This window comes from Diabrotica virgifera, chromosome 4 (genome assembly GCF_917563875.1).
Source record: "Diabrotica virgifera virgifera chromosome 4, PGI_DIABVI_V3a".
NCBI lineage: Eukaryota > Metazoa > Arthropoda > Insecta > Coleoptera > Chrysomelidae > Diabrotica > Diabrotica virgifera.
The window spans coordinates 2378052-2393904 of NC_065446.1; the positions used below are offsets into that span (position 1 = coordinate 2378052).

General features: G+C 32.4%; 1 protein-coding gene across 2 annotated transcripts in view; it reads right to left on the reverse strand.

Annotated features, from left to right (window-relative positions):
• Nucleotides 1-1113: 1113 nt before the first annotated feature.
• Nucleotides 1114-15853, reverse strand: part of LOC114332993 (GMP reductase 2) — a 69561-nt gene continuing 54821 nt past the window's right edge. For both annotated transcript variants that reach the window (XM_028282798.2, XM_050647926.1), the window contains exons 5-6: nucleotides 14341-14524; nucleotides 1114-7982 (exon numbers count right to left, since the gene is read on the reverse strand). In XM_028282798.2, coding sequence (XP_028138599.1) covers nucleotides 7783-7982; nucleotides 14341-14524 — 384 coding nt within the window. In that variant the 3' untranslated portion in view covers nucleotides 1114-7782. The remainder of the gene's footprint in view (nucleotides 7983-14340; nucleotides 14525-15853) is intronic.

Consider the following 15853-nt stretch of genomic DNA (forward strand, 5'->3'; position numbering starts at 1 on the left):
GTCACCACGGCGGTAAATGAAACATGCAGAATAACTACCGGTTACTGAATGAAGCCTACCCCTTTGTCCCTACCTTAGAATATAAAATAAATCAGAAAGGAGTACAATGCGAAATGACTCCGAGCCAGGAAGGAGGTTGCAAATGGCGATCAGCTGTCAGATTTGCTTTCTATCTCCAGTGACGTATCTGTGAAAGAGGGAAGAAAATAAATTCTTAACGATTTTATTACATCTTTGATGTTAAAGAAACAGCTATAGATCAAGAGAAAATACGTATTAATATAATATTTTGTTGAAAAGTCAGTTAAATAACATTTTATTATACTAATAACTTCAGTTAATTGATTGCATATACAGGAGCTTTACCAGATGGTACGCCTATGCACACAGCTGATCCAATACACAAACATCTTCTACCTCGTTGACAAAGACTTATGAGTCATCCACAGACGTTCAAGATGGCCAGTTCCGCTAGAAATTTAAGGTTTTGTTGATATATGACAGACTCCTTCCTGTTCTTTTATATTCTAAGGTCCCTACTGTACCGGGCAGCTGGATTCGTATCACCAGACGACCGGCGTCTCACACAGAAACTGGCATGTTAATAAACAGTTCACACTTGCCAGTTTCCAGTTTAGGTCCAGTAGCTGGAGGTTGCTAGTTACTGGTATGCCGTTGTGCTATAGTCCGTCCCACCTTGACTTTACAGTATAAGGAACATAGGCAATGCAGTCCTTATGACACTATTTAACGCGGTGATGGCGATTTTATCAAAAATAATTTGTATTCGAACATTAGAAAGATTAAATTAAAACTGTTTTAGAAAGACAATCTACAATTTTAGGATTCATATGCGTAATAACCATAGTACATCAAATAAACTTAAACGCATACGAATCCTAAAATTGTAGATTGTCTTTCTAAAACAGTTTTAATTTAATCTTTCTAATGTTCGAATACAAATTATTTTTGATAAAATCGGCATCACCGCTCTAAAAACTCTCATAAGGACTGCATTGCCTGACATAACATCGTGCTAGTATATATTTGTATCTCCGGCTTCTGTGTGAATGCAATTCATAATAAGAGAAGGGTTTTTAAAATAAATGATACTCTCTTTCGCATACGCTTTATTATTTAGGTAACACAACGTACTGTTTCACATAAATACTAAAAGGCATCCTTCGGTTAATCAACATTATCGAATCCTTACAACTGCTAGGGCAAGTGACATTATTTTCATAAATTTTAACTTTTAAAATCAAAGAATTTTAACTTCATTTTTTAACGTACCTATATTATACCATGTTAGCACAAAACACCAGCGTCATCGCTTGATGTTCTGTGATAGTTGATATCTTACAATGTTTTTTTCATGGCAAGAATTTATAACCACTTTATAATAATATAGGTATAAAGCTTGTCACGCACTGGGAGCTATACTATTCTTTTTCTCATGATCATCTTTCAGTGCGTCACAGTTTTTCGATTTCTTTCGAACGCATTAAATTGTATGTGACAGAAAAAAGGCACGTCCGTGATTACAGACATTTACAATATTTATTCTAGTTATTCTAGTTGTTCGATAGATGGCGCCATAATAAAAAAATAATTTTTTTTAATTAGATAATAATATTACAAATATAATCTGTATAAATTATAAGACTATACAAATCAAAGAAAATACCATTTTATAAATGCAAGAAACACATTTGATTTGTTTTTATTCCAAATTGAAAATAAAATGTGACAACTGTCAGATTTAACTAAAATGTCATGTTAGAATAAATGTCATAAATGTGTATTATCACGGACTTACCCTTTTTCCTATCATTTGTTACGCACTGAAAAATGTTCATGAAAAGGACAATATAATATATTTTATATCTTATATATTCCATCTCATATCGCTCTCTTATGCTAATGAGTGAGCCTGCATACACGGAACCATTATATTACAGTTCCTTGTATGCTGGCTCACTCATTACTATAGTGAGCGATTTGAGATGTAACATATTACATATGATATACAGGGTGTAACAAAAATACAGGTCATAAATTAAATCACATATTCTGGGACCAAAAATAGTTCGAATGAACCTAACTTACCTTAGTACAAATATGCACACAAAAAAAGTTATAGCCCTTTGAAGTTACAAAATGAAAATCGATTTTTTCGAATATATCGAAAACTATTAGAGATTTTTTATTGAAAATGGATATGTGGCATTCTTATGGCAGGAGCATCTTAAAGAAAAATTATAGTGAAATTTGTGCTCCCCATAAAAATTTTATGGGGGTTTGTTCCCTTAAACCCCCCCAAACTTTTCTGTACGTTCCAATTAAATTATTATTGTGGTACCATTGGTTAAATTCAATATTTTTAAAACTTTTTGGCTCTTAGTATTTTTTCGATAAGGCAGTTTTTATCGAGTTGCGGCTTATCTTTTAATATGTTTACATAAAAATTTTATGGGGGTTCTGTTCCTTTAAACCCCCCAAATGTTTGTGCACGCTCCAATTAAACTATTACTGCGATACCATTAGTTAAACAAAATGTTTTTAAAACTTTTTTGCCTCTTTGTATTTTTTCGAGAAGTCAACTTTTATCGAGATATGACTTCTTTTTTAATACGGTTCAAAATATACCTAAAAATGTAAATCATACATAAATTTTTACATTATTACCAAGTCTCCATAATCGTATTTAACCATATACAAATATGTGGTGGATTTGACAAATATTCAAAATATCTCAATAAAAACTGACTTTTCGAAAAAGTACTAAGAGCCAAAAAAGTTTTAAAAATATTTTGTTTAAGTAATGGTACTACAATAATAATTTAATTGGAACGTACACAAAAGTTTGGGGGGGCTTAAACGAACTAAACCCCCATAAAATTTTTATAGGGTGTCCAAATTTCACTATAATTTTTTCTTAAGATGCTACTGTCATAAGAATGCCATATGTCCATTTTCAATAAAAAATCTTTAATAGTTTTCGATATATTGGAAAAAATCGATTTTCATTTTGTAACTTCAAAGGGTTGTAACTTTTTTTATATACACATTTGTACTAAGGTAAGTTAGGTTCAATCAAACTATTTTTCGTCCCAGAATATGTGATTAAGTTTATGACCTGTATTTTCGTTACACCCTGTATAGTATAGCTCCCCGTGCGTGACAAGCTTTACTATTATAAGTAATTTTTTTTAACAGTTTACCCTCATTTCCTTTATAAATCATACAATTTGTTAAAACATATAAGATTTAATACAGTTTAATAGCCATCGTTTTATCACAAAAAAATGGTAGGTAACTAGATAAAGGGTATTTGCGCAGAAAATGCAGTTTAGTTATATCTCAGCTACAAAAAAGAAGAATCTGGCATGAGTACCTAATGTTAAAATTGTCAAACCGGTTGTTTATAACCTATGGTTTGTTTTTAAACCAGTAGGAGTAAACTAAAAACACAGACTCACACCCAAGAAAGTCACAAAAGCAATCACCAAATACATCTTTTTTGATTGATCTTATCGGCTTTCAACGGTAATCCATTAACATTACATTATACTAATACGTCGTAAAAGAGTTCTAAAAACAACTAGTAGAGAGTAGAAAAATAAAATAATATCTGCATTTTCTAAGTAAACACCCTATGTATCATCCACACTCAGACAGTGGCGTAGCAATAAAAAAATGATTCAATATTAAAAATGTAGGATTCACTAGAAGGTACAACTTATTTTGTTCTAAATTGTGCCACATAATTGTTGTAAATATATTTTGGAGACGTAATATTGTATAAATACAATTTTAAAATGAAAACCAAAATAAAATGAAATGAAAATAAAAGAAAAAAGGTAACAAGTTCTTCTACAAAAAGTTATGGATGGATTTAAGCTTTGTGAATCAGTATATAGGTAGACGTTGCTAGAAGTGACGAAGAATCAAGGCAAAAAATAGGCCTTTCATAATAGCGAAAACGCAATAGGAAATACCTTTTCTGCAGGATACACTAACAATTTAATATGAGTTTTACGAAAAGTTCATGACATGCTTTTAGTATTAAGTTACGCCACTGACCAGCATGATTGAAGTATCTACATAATAAAATAAATTGCTTCACAGATATCTTCCCTTCTTTCATAAGCTAAGCACGTAACTCTCTCCCTGTACGTATTACAATAAACTATTCTTCGTAGTATGGACCAAAAAATAAATATTTTATAATTGGCTATTTATTTTGGGTAAAATATAGTCCCCCCTAAAATAACGTAATAAATATTATAATTTAATATATTTTCTAAAATTTCTCATTGCTCACTAAAACTGTGAGTGAAAAATGCATTAAAGATGACTCCAAAGATAGAGTCGAAAGCACAACCTGGCCAAATTTGATGTAATTGGCTTCAGCAGCTGAAATTTGGAATTGAGGGGGCAATCCCCTGCTACAGACACTGCATAAACTTTTACTTCTTGTCTGGCAAAATGAAACCTTGCCTTGTGAATGGTCTCAAGGCGTGATATATGCCCATTACATAAAAAAGGCGACCAGGTATAGAGTGACACCTTCAGAGGTATCATGCAGCATGCTTACAAAATACTAGCGAATATTTTATACGAAAGGCTACAGGCTTACACAATGAATACACATAATTGGAAGATACCTGGCCGGATTCACTCCAAAAAAATCGACAATTAGAACAGATTAATTCAATCGAACAGATACTCGAGAAAAATGAATTTAATGGAGGTATCACACTTCGCTATGTGTTATTAGTTATGCACCTTATTCGGCCGCATAGGATGGGGTTAGGGTTCATTTGTTAATATTAGTTTGATGCGTATGCGTACGCATAACGCATATTTGGGCGCATACAGCGTAGCCGCATAAGAAGTAGCATATAGCGAAATGTGATGACGCCATAACATTGAAACTCATCACCTCTTCGTCGACTTCACGGACGCATACGACAGTAACAAGAGAACAATACTATTGGGACCATGCAAGTTGCGCAAAGCGACACCTATTTCTACGCTGTGCACTTTTATTCGCACTTTTAATTGTATTTACCAATTACGTTAGTCCTGGTTGCTGGATAATTGTCAAGACCATAACCCAAAAAAAATAATAAGGAGAAAAAATAAGATTCAGGTTATGTGATGAAAACTTAAACAATTGTATGTAGTAAATAAAATTAGTTATTAAAATGCAGTACTGCAAGCAAAATACGATTAATTGAATTTACCTTTATATAATAATTGCATATCATATCAATATTGTGGAGCAACATATAATTTTTCTCCTTCAATGTCAGTAGATATGAAATGTACGTCAATTTGACAATTTCAATTGACAATATGAATTATTTAAGAAAGTTGCAATATTTCTCCGCTATTCGCGCACGATCGTTTCACGTATCCCTTCCAAGTACTTGCACACCTCGAATACCAATCAATGCGTTAGTTTGGTATACCAGGATCCACAAAAGATTGTCCAGCCAAAGATGATGATAATGATGAGTTGAAATTTTGTAAGTATTATTTATTATAATGCTAATAATAGTTAAAATTATTGTGATTATTTTTACTTTAAATAAACAGAACATTGGTATATTGCAGTCAGTTTTAATAAACACAGGTAGGTACATTAATTATTTAGAAATTGTAAAATATAAACTATTTAGCCCATACTTCGAATGAGGTTTTAACCAAATATGGCTTAGCTAAAATAAAACTAATATGTAAAACAAAAATTATATAAATATTATATAAAAAGTAATGGTTCCATCAGATGTGCAAAAAGAAACCTTGTATACGATTAATAAATATATTTAAAAGCCGTGTTAAAGATCAATTAAAAAACTAACAATTGCTTGAGGTTTATCGAAAAGTTTTGTAAAATCAATTTTATTAATAACTAAAGCTGGCCGTTGTTTTATGTGTTTTAAATTCTGGTCAAATAAAGCGACATCTTGGATATTAGTGCACCCTATGTAACACAGCTGAATTTTATGTTTGTGCGTCACAGTGTTGCCATGCCATTTCTTTCACAATTTCAATCAATGTTAAATGTACCTACAAGAATAATAGAATAAGAAGGTTTACTTCTCCGTCATTATACTAGGTAAAATGACAAATGAGGTGTCAAATGAAAGCTTATAATCCAAGGATGGTACTAAAGGTGAGAAATTAGACCTGGATTGTCTGTCCCTCAAAAAATAAGCGTTATATTGGGGATTTCTAATCTCGACATTAAAAGTTGCACTATTTTTTTTTCTATAAAACATTTTGATCTAAAACTTACCAGCAAACTTCTTTGTACTCTCTACTTTCAAATAAACGTGATTAAGAAGCTAAATTTTAAACTTCGTCACACAACTTTTACGCTTAAACTTTGCAATGCACAAATCCGCACCTTTTGCTTTGAAAAAATGATAACCTTTATCATGGATAAGAATAGAAACTTGAAGCAGGCACCTTTGTCTTCAGAAATGTTAGAGCATAAAATGATACCTTAGAGATAAAATGGAACAGAGTTGTAGCGAGGTAAACGCAAAAAACGTGATTTTATTTTTTTTTTTATTTTTAGGTTAAAATTGCGATTTTGACAATGTTCCCCCACATAAAATTCAAAGTAAACCTCATTTTCGTTTTCAGCACCCTCGAAAATATAAAGTATGAATAAAATTAGCTATTCACCCCTTCGTGGTCAGTATCTCGAAAACTAAGCGCTTTTTTGAAGGTGTCCCGCTCGTGTATAATATCACAAAAAATTGTAACGTGATAGTATGAAAAAATAGAGGATACGGCAACGGTGTTTCAAGTGATGGTCGGATTCAATGCCAAAATCTACGCAGACATATTAGGGTGCACTAATATCCAAAATGGTCTTTAATGAAAAATTACGAATTACTGTTTTTTAACGAGGGGCTACGATACTTCCAAACAATTCTCCTCTTGTTCAACGATACTTCCAAACAATCCTCCTCTCCAAAAGGCTACGGTACAACAAAATGTAAAGCTCTTTGAGTAAACTGGACGAATAAAAGATGGCATTCGAAAAGGAAGACCAAAAACTGTTACAAATTACAATAAAATTTTAGATTTAATGCAGAGATTCGTTGAAAATTCACATATATCCTCAAACAGAGCTGCACAAATACATGATGTAAATCACTATTCAGTCTTGCACACATTGCATACGAATTTATTTAAACCCTACAAAATCCATTTATTGCAAGAATTATATAAAGATAACATAACCGTAGATTTGACTGAAACTCCAAGCCAAAACTAGACGTTTCGGGCACCTCATGAAACCTCATAAAAATGTATGCCTGCTATAGAAAAGCTTAATATTGAACTATATTTTAAAGTCGAAAAATTTTAACACCTTCCAAACCATAATATTTGTTTTTTAACCCATTCGCATACACGACTGCATATGCAGACACTTACAAACGGAAATTACTGTCTGTATATGCAGTCGTGTTCTTCAATGGGCTAAACAGTCTTTGAACCGCACAATTACTCTCTTCTCTTAAGGTACTAGTACACTTTAGAAGACTTTTGGTCTTCTAAAATGTACTATAAAGTACCTTAATAAATCAGAATTTTTAATATTGTCATAGCATTTTAAAGATTTACAATACATAATATGGCTTTTGTAAATGTGCGTTTTTAACATGGTAAAACCTAACTACTAAAGCTTTTAACATTTGGCTAAAACCTCTCGTAAAATTAAATCAGCTAAAATTTACTTAGTTAATTTGGTGGCTAACTGTATATATTGTTGAGTTGTTGCGTGCAGCGCATGAACGTAGCTCTTCGCGGTAGTTCTTTCAACTTGGAAGCTCCGGTATAGGTGCAAGCACTTCGAAGTCCTCCCAAAATGTCTAGAACAGTCGTCTGTACGTCTCCTCTATATGGAACTTGAACGGTTTTTCCTTCTGAAGCTCTGTATTCAGCTACACCACCTAAAAATAAATAATCTATTACATAAATAATTACACTTTTATAAAAAAGAACTTTTTTATAATAAAACGATTTTATTATTTATAGGAGACAATATAAAAATAATTTGACGATATAAAATGCTTAAAATTACAAAAATTACACTATAATAAAATAGTACTTTTTATAATAACACGGTTTTGTTATATACACGACACAACATGTTTCGAAGGAATAAAATATGAATTTTTAGTAGGTGTATTAACTGTTAAAATTGTAATTCCAAAAATTGTAACCAACTTTGATTACAGATTGATAATCAGTAATCGTAAATTGTCAGTTTTAGACAATTCAGTCATGGCTTGCCTAAAATTTGGATAGATTTAAACCCGTAATTAATAATTTGCTCTGAAAAATGAAAATACCTCGAAAACTAATAAATTTAAACATAGGGAATGTTATATAAAAATTAAAGTACCTACAAGTGTGGTAATGGTACTTTTCGATAGTGATATAAAATAGTCTTTTTTTATAAGGGTAGACTTTAAAAACAGCAAATATAAAAAAAGATAAAGACTTCTACCGACCCATACTGAGAATACCTTGGGCAGACAGGGTGATCGACATAGAGGAATTGAGACGAATAGATAAAGAGATGGAATTATTAACAACTGTTAAAATGAATAAAGTGTCATAGAATAAAGTACAGTCTACTAGAGCCGATAGGCAAGATTGAAGCTAGAAGTTTCATTTAAAATTACTGAGAAAATATGTAATTGCGTTTTGACTCACCCTGTATTCAATATAAAGAAAATTAGCAATACCTATCGATTATTTATGAAACTTTTGACAATAAATAAAAAATATGGCATTAATAAACCATTGCCGTTGTGCTTATTTTTATTTATACAGGGAGTTGAACTTGTTACGATTTTCTTATAAAATTGGTTATCTTTGAGATAGCAATGCTTCTTCAAAAATGGCTTCACTATATGCATTAAAGAGTAATGGAGACATAATACATCCCTGCCGAACTCCTCTCCTGGTTTCAATTTCTGGACTGAGTTCGTTATCTATTACAATTTGTGCTCTTTGATTCCAGTAAAGGTTTGTTATTATTCGTAAGTCCCTTTTGTCTATGTTTTTTGTCTGGACTAATTTTTTGGACTGACATTTGGACTAATTTTTCATGTCTTACTTTGTCAAAAGCTTTCTCAAAATCAACGTAACAAACATGCACATCCACATTCATGTCCATGCATCTTTGAGCTAACACATTAAAAGCAAATAACGTATCTCTGGTTCCTAGTCCGCTTCTGAACCCAAACTGACTATCATCTATTCCTTCTTCTAGTTTTTTATTTATACTATATTGTTCTGTATTCACTGCAATCTTTAGCGTTTGTATTTTTAGGGATAACACTAAAGGTTGAGAGTAACCATTATTTTGGTATGTTTCCTGTTTTGTACACTGTGTTAAACAACTCTACGATAAAGTCTAAGGTTTCATCATTTATGTATTTTAAGCTTTCTACTGGGATTTGGTCTGGACCTACTGATTTACCATTTTTGCTGTTTTTTAATGCCGATTTAATTTCTTCTTTTAATATCTTCAAAACCGTATCATCTTCTACTTCGACTTCCATCTGCTCTGTTCTATTGTCTTTGAACAATTCATTTATGTATTCTGTCCATCTCTTTAATTTTTCGTTAGTACTCAACACAACTTTCCCATCTGTATCTTTTAGTATTCCCGGTTTTCTTTTTCTGTTGATCTGAGTTAATTCCTTATTTTTTTTGTGTGTTAAAATTATCATGTCTTTTCTGGTGTTCTTCTATTTCTGCGCATCGTTCTTTTAACCACTGTTCTTTAGCCTGTTTAATTTTGAATTTTATTTGTTTATCCACATTTTTGTACATCTGATTATCTTTGTTTTTATGCTGACGTCTTTCTTCCATTAAATCTAAGATTTCCTCCGTCATCCATTGTTTCTTTTTGTATCTGGCTGGTGTAAGAATTTCTTTTTGACATTTATCTATTTCTGTCTTTATTAATAACCATTTTGTCTCTGTTTCAGTATTTTGCTGGATTTGTTCTTTAACATTCATTAAACGGCTATTAATTTCATCTGTCAGGCGTTGTTTTATGAGTGGGTTTCTTAGTTTACTTGTATCGATTTTTACATCTGTTGTTCTGCGTTTTATTATTTTCATTTTGAGCCTAATTTTGGTCACTACTGGGTTGTGATATGATCCTATGTCGGCACCTGGATAGGTTTTTGAAGATATAATTGCGTTCTTGTATCTTTGTCTAATCAATACATAATATAATCTATTTGGTTTCTAACAACATGCAACCAAATGCAAAATATACAAAACACTGATAAAACCGGTCCTTATATTATAAGGATCAGCGACATGGACACTGTCGAAAAGCGATGAGAACCTATTAGGTACGTTTGAACGAAAAATCCTTAGGCACATACATATATAAGGGGGTGAAAGAAAATGACATAACCCAACGTCATAACATCCATAAAGATAGGACGTCTGCGCTGGATGGGCCATGTTGAACGGATGTTGGAGACTGAAACACCAAAACATATAATGAGGCAGACACCAGTAGTGAGAAGGTCAAAGGGAAGACTCAAACTTAGATACATGGAACAAGTGGACCAAGATCTGAAAACACTTAAGATTACCAACTGGAAAAACAAAGCAAGGAACAGAACTATTCTAAATGGGAAATAAGCCACAATTTAACAAAAAATGATTTTATTAACAAAAAACACCGTTTTCAATCTAATAGCACATAAAACAACATCCAAAAATGTCATTCTACATCCTACCAGATTGAAAACAATGGGAACCTTCTCTGGTAACACCTCCGAGGCTTATACAATTTGCAAGCCATACGGATGCTGAGACTAAAGAAGATGAGGGAATTTTACAATTTATAATTCACGTCCCAACTGCTCAGCGCGGTAAAGTTCCAACGAGATTGGTTCCCTTGGTACTCCAATCAGAGTAAACATGTAAATTAAAAATGAATAACCATTTTCAATTTCGTTGGCACACGAAACTACAGCCGCACCATTATTTCAGTTCAATCAGAGAGTACGATGTAGAATAGCATTTTTCGATGTTGTTTTATGTGCTATTAGATTGAAAACTTACTTTTTTGTTAGCAGTTGCCGCTAGGGCATCCCTGCCATTTCGTTCGTTGCAATCCGTAACTGCACGCCGGGGTTTGATCGGTTGGATCAGCAGCATATGTGCCTCCTGATGAGAGACTAACAAGTTTCGAAACCGGTAGAGATGCTTGCTGCACTCTCTGATTGAACTGGAATAATGGTGCGGCTGTAGTTTCGTGTTGCAACGAAATTGAAAATGGTTATTCATTTTTGATTTTATTAACGTTTCGACGTCCACATCGGATGTCGTTGTCAAAATACAAAATATTAATCTTAAGCTTCAGAACAAGGAACAGAATAGAATGGAGGAAAATCCTAGAACAAGCCAGGACCCAAAAAGGGTTGTCGAGCTACTGATGATGATGAAAGCAAACAGACCGATAAATAGCGGACATGGGAGAATCTACACTACAATTTGCATTCATCACCTGTCCCCTTATCTAGATAAAAATCCAACAGAATTCTGCATCTTTAGTAATATCTGTCCGTTTGCTTTATAAATTGTAAAAAGCTTAGGCAGTACATTGTTACCAATGATCCTGCATTCCGACTTAAAAGATAATTTTCTCTTTACTCTTTTGTTTGAATAGATGTCGCTAATGCGTCCAGCAGCAAATAATTATTTATTATTCTGCTTAGTAAACATGCAGATTTAGTTCGCTTCAGGGTACACCACAGGCAGTTCTGATGACTCTAAAAAGAAGAAACATATGTTCACCGATGGTGGTGGCCCCTGAATCGAATTTAATCTAAAGCTGTCTTTCCTTATTTGGATAGCGCTAGTCGAAAAGGAACCGAGCGACATTTGACAAAAAATGAGTTAATAGCACCAAACGACAGCCAGATACTCACTTTATATGTGTAAAAAAATCCGTACGCCTACGGAGCTTTTTTAGCTAAATTTTTGATCTGTAGAAAAAAGGCCCGAGTGTGGTATTATAATATCACCCTGTACAAAAGATGTTTGATTAAAAGTAAAGCATATCATTAATTGCCCGCCCTTGACCAAGGCCGACGCGTGAGGTTGCAAAAGTTCATTCTAATATAAGTAAACGCCCGATGATATGATACCATTATTTTTATTGTTATGATTATTGTAGTAGTTAGCAGTAACCACGTTTAAGATAGGTCGTGATTATAAACAAGTTATTATGATTTAGTCATCGATATGGTAAACCAAAAATATATGTATTTGAATAGAAATAAGAAATTAATTGGGACCAGAAGGCAGTAACAACACGCTTATTTGCGACACGAGCGTCAATCGAAAAAACAGGCAGTTTTCTTTAATATAAAAAGACCCAAGCAGTGGTTTCTTTTATATTTTTGCAATAAATGCAACCAAACGACATGTACGGCAGTTGACTCCTTTTATAATATTGCAAATATTGTAACCAAACGACATGCAAGGCGGTTGGTCTCTTTTATAATATTGCAAATATTCAACCAAACGACATGTAAGGCGGTTGGTTCTTTTTATATTATTGCAGGATTTGTTACCAAACGACATGTAAGGCGGTTGGTTCCTTTTATATTATTGTAGACATTAAGTCTTTATTCTAGTTTCTTTCAAAAGCTGCCATTCAATTCTACAATATTAAAAAAGTAGAGGATTTTGAGGATGATATTGAAGGATTTGGTTCTTTGCCTAACTTAGATTTGAACGCAGAAGAAATTTAATGAAAGACATATTTTAGCACAACATTCTTATACTTGAATATTAGTTTTAAAATATTTGTTGCTTGTTTAGAATTTTTGATTTTATGGGTTTTTTAAGATTTTTTTATTACTCATCATAAGAATAAGAAAATTAACGCAGATATTTTTTTGCGAAAGACAGATTAAGAAAAGTTACGTTCCTACACTTGAGTATGATTAGTTTTAGAGAGTTTTTTTGTTTGTTAAAAATGTTTGATTTTATGAGTTTTAAGATTTCCTATTACTTAAATTAAGAATAAGAAAATAACCAAAGATATATTTTTTTTAAAGATAGGTAAAACCATACTTATACTATGAGTTTTAGTTTCATAAGATTAATGTTTGGTTGAAATTTTCGAGTTTTTTATTGCCTTGAAAGTAAATAAATATAAATTTTTACCACAAATATCGTATTTCTTATGTCTATTCTTCTATAGTTTAAGTGGAAAGGAACAAAATGCAAAATTTTGACGCCTGTCAAAATTTTTAATGTATTTAATGTAATCATTTTTTTCGAATCTTGAGAAAACTAATAAGTACTTTTGGAAAATTTAAACGCAGAATGAAAGATTACTTTATTACCGAGGGCCGAAAGTCCCTTAGAATGAATAAAACGTTTTTCGAATGAGATATTTCAAACTAAAAATCACACTAAATTTTCTCTTAGTTTTTCACCCCTGTAATTTATTGAAATAAACATTATAGAAGTTTTCAGGGACTTTCGGCCCTCGGTATTAATGTTCTTTCATTTTGCGTTTAAATTTTTCAAAAATACTTATTAGTTTTCTCAGGATTAAAAAAAATGAATCTCATTTAAATAGCATTGAAGCCGAAAGTTCGTATCCATCCCCTTAAAGGTTTCTTGATTAAAAAGTATTTACATTTTTTTAATTAAAAAGTATTTTCTTTTTTCTAATATTATTATAGTAAAGTAAAATTTCTAGAAAGAACCATTCTAGATTTTCTTAATCTCTAAACAGAACCATATGAATCTCATGGGTCTATTTACAACAGTAAATAGTTTTTCTGAAATAATTGAAAAAGAACTAACCACCAAAATACTGTCTAAAAACAAAAAAGTTAACTTATAAAAAAATCAATAGTGGCCAATATTAGCTTTCGAACGTGGTATCATACCTTAAAAAGTCTCTAATATCTATTGTAACCTTAATTACTCAAAATCAACTTTTGGCGGTTGGTTCCCTTTCGATTAGCACTATCCATTTTATTTTACACATATTGGAGTACTGATAAATACTCAGAATGCAGAATTCTGTTGTATTTTTATCTAGATAAGCGGACAGGTGATGATTGTAAATTGTAGATTTTCCCATGTCCGCTATTTATCGGCCTGTTTACTTTATGAATTGTATCGAATTGTAAAAAGCTCAGACAATAGATTGTTACCAAGGATTCTGTATTCCAACCTAAAAGAGAATGTTCTTTTTTCTCTTTTTGTTGTCTATATAATATACTTTGATGAACGTACCTGCATGTTTTTGCATCGCAGTGTTTGAAGACATTCCATAAAATAATTTATACTTCTTTCCATCCTTTTCAATGAGCTCCCCATCTCCTTCGTCGTGTCCAGCAAACATACCTCCAGCCATAACAAAATCAGCACCAGCTCCGAAAGCTTTGGCAACATCACCTGGGCAAGTACAACCTCCGTCCTAAAATAAAATAATTCAGAGTATGTTTAAAATTAAATTCAGGGCACAATACATATAAAGAAGATCTTCAGACTTTTTTGCTCTTTCTTTGTTGAGACTGTGGTGCACCTAAATAGCAGAGTGTCGTGCAATGAGATTGGAGAACCAATCTTGTGTTTTGTGTTATAGATTGCAGTACTCTTAATGAATGTTGTAGTGGGCATCGACTTTGAGCTTTATGCAGGAGCAAGAAGCGAAGTTGTAAGGAGAAAACAATTTAGGGATCTGACAAGTAAGTGTCTTCTAGAGCAGTGTTTCTCAAAGTGTGGGTCGCGACCCCCTGGGGGGTCGCAATGAGGTACTAGGGGGGGTCGCCGGAAATTTCCAAAATAAGACAAAAACACTACTTTGTTAAATCATGTATTTTTATTTTAATAAAGCCGTAAATAAAAATTAACAATTAATTATCAAACGAAACATAAAACTAAATATTAAAAGTCCTTAAACGTAAAAGAAAAAAATAAAGTCAAATATTACAATGTTAATGAGACCCATGCGCCTGTTTTTTTGAAACTAGTCTTTCAAATCTAGGCTGTGTATTTGAGACACACACAATTATATCGTTTTCAAGTACGAGACGATTTCTCACTTTTGTTTTAATGGCAGTCATAGACGAGAAACTTAACTCACATAAATATGATGTTACAAATGGAACCAAACATTTTACAGCTTCATTCGCCAACTGAGGGTATTCCTGCATCTTTTTGGTCCAAAATTCGTCCGGGTTCTGGGAAAAAAAATTGGAGCTTCAACATTCCATCACTTGATATTTCAATAAGTTGTTCTTTCATGTTTATTGGTATTTCAGCATGTTAAAAGGAATCGGCTAAAAACGGATTCAGTATCCATCTGCAACTGTCGTAACTGTTTTGAATTTCTTCGGGGAAATAATCACAGAGCTGTTGTTTTAAATTAAGCAAAGTAACTTGCATGCCTGCATAAACTTGTTCAAAATTTGTAGCACTGTAACATACATTTTCTATAATTTCCTGAACGCACTGGAATGAATCGAGCTGCTTTTTGTCAAGTGAAGTTGACCATAAATCGATTTTTCTTATAAACCCCTTAATTTTATCTGTGTCTGTAATTATATTAATGTTGCGACCTTGCAAATTACTGTTCAAAATATTTAATTGTTCGAATATATCAGCAAGGAAACCTAGTTTCAAAAGCCAAATAGGATCGGAAAATTGATTTTCATATGGGGACTTCTCATCTTTCAAATACATTAAAAGCTCTGCTCTTAAGTCAAATACTCTTTTTAAGACGTTGCCCCTTGAAAGCCACCTT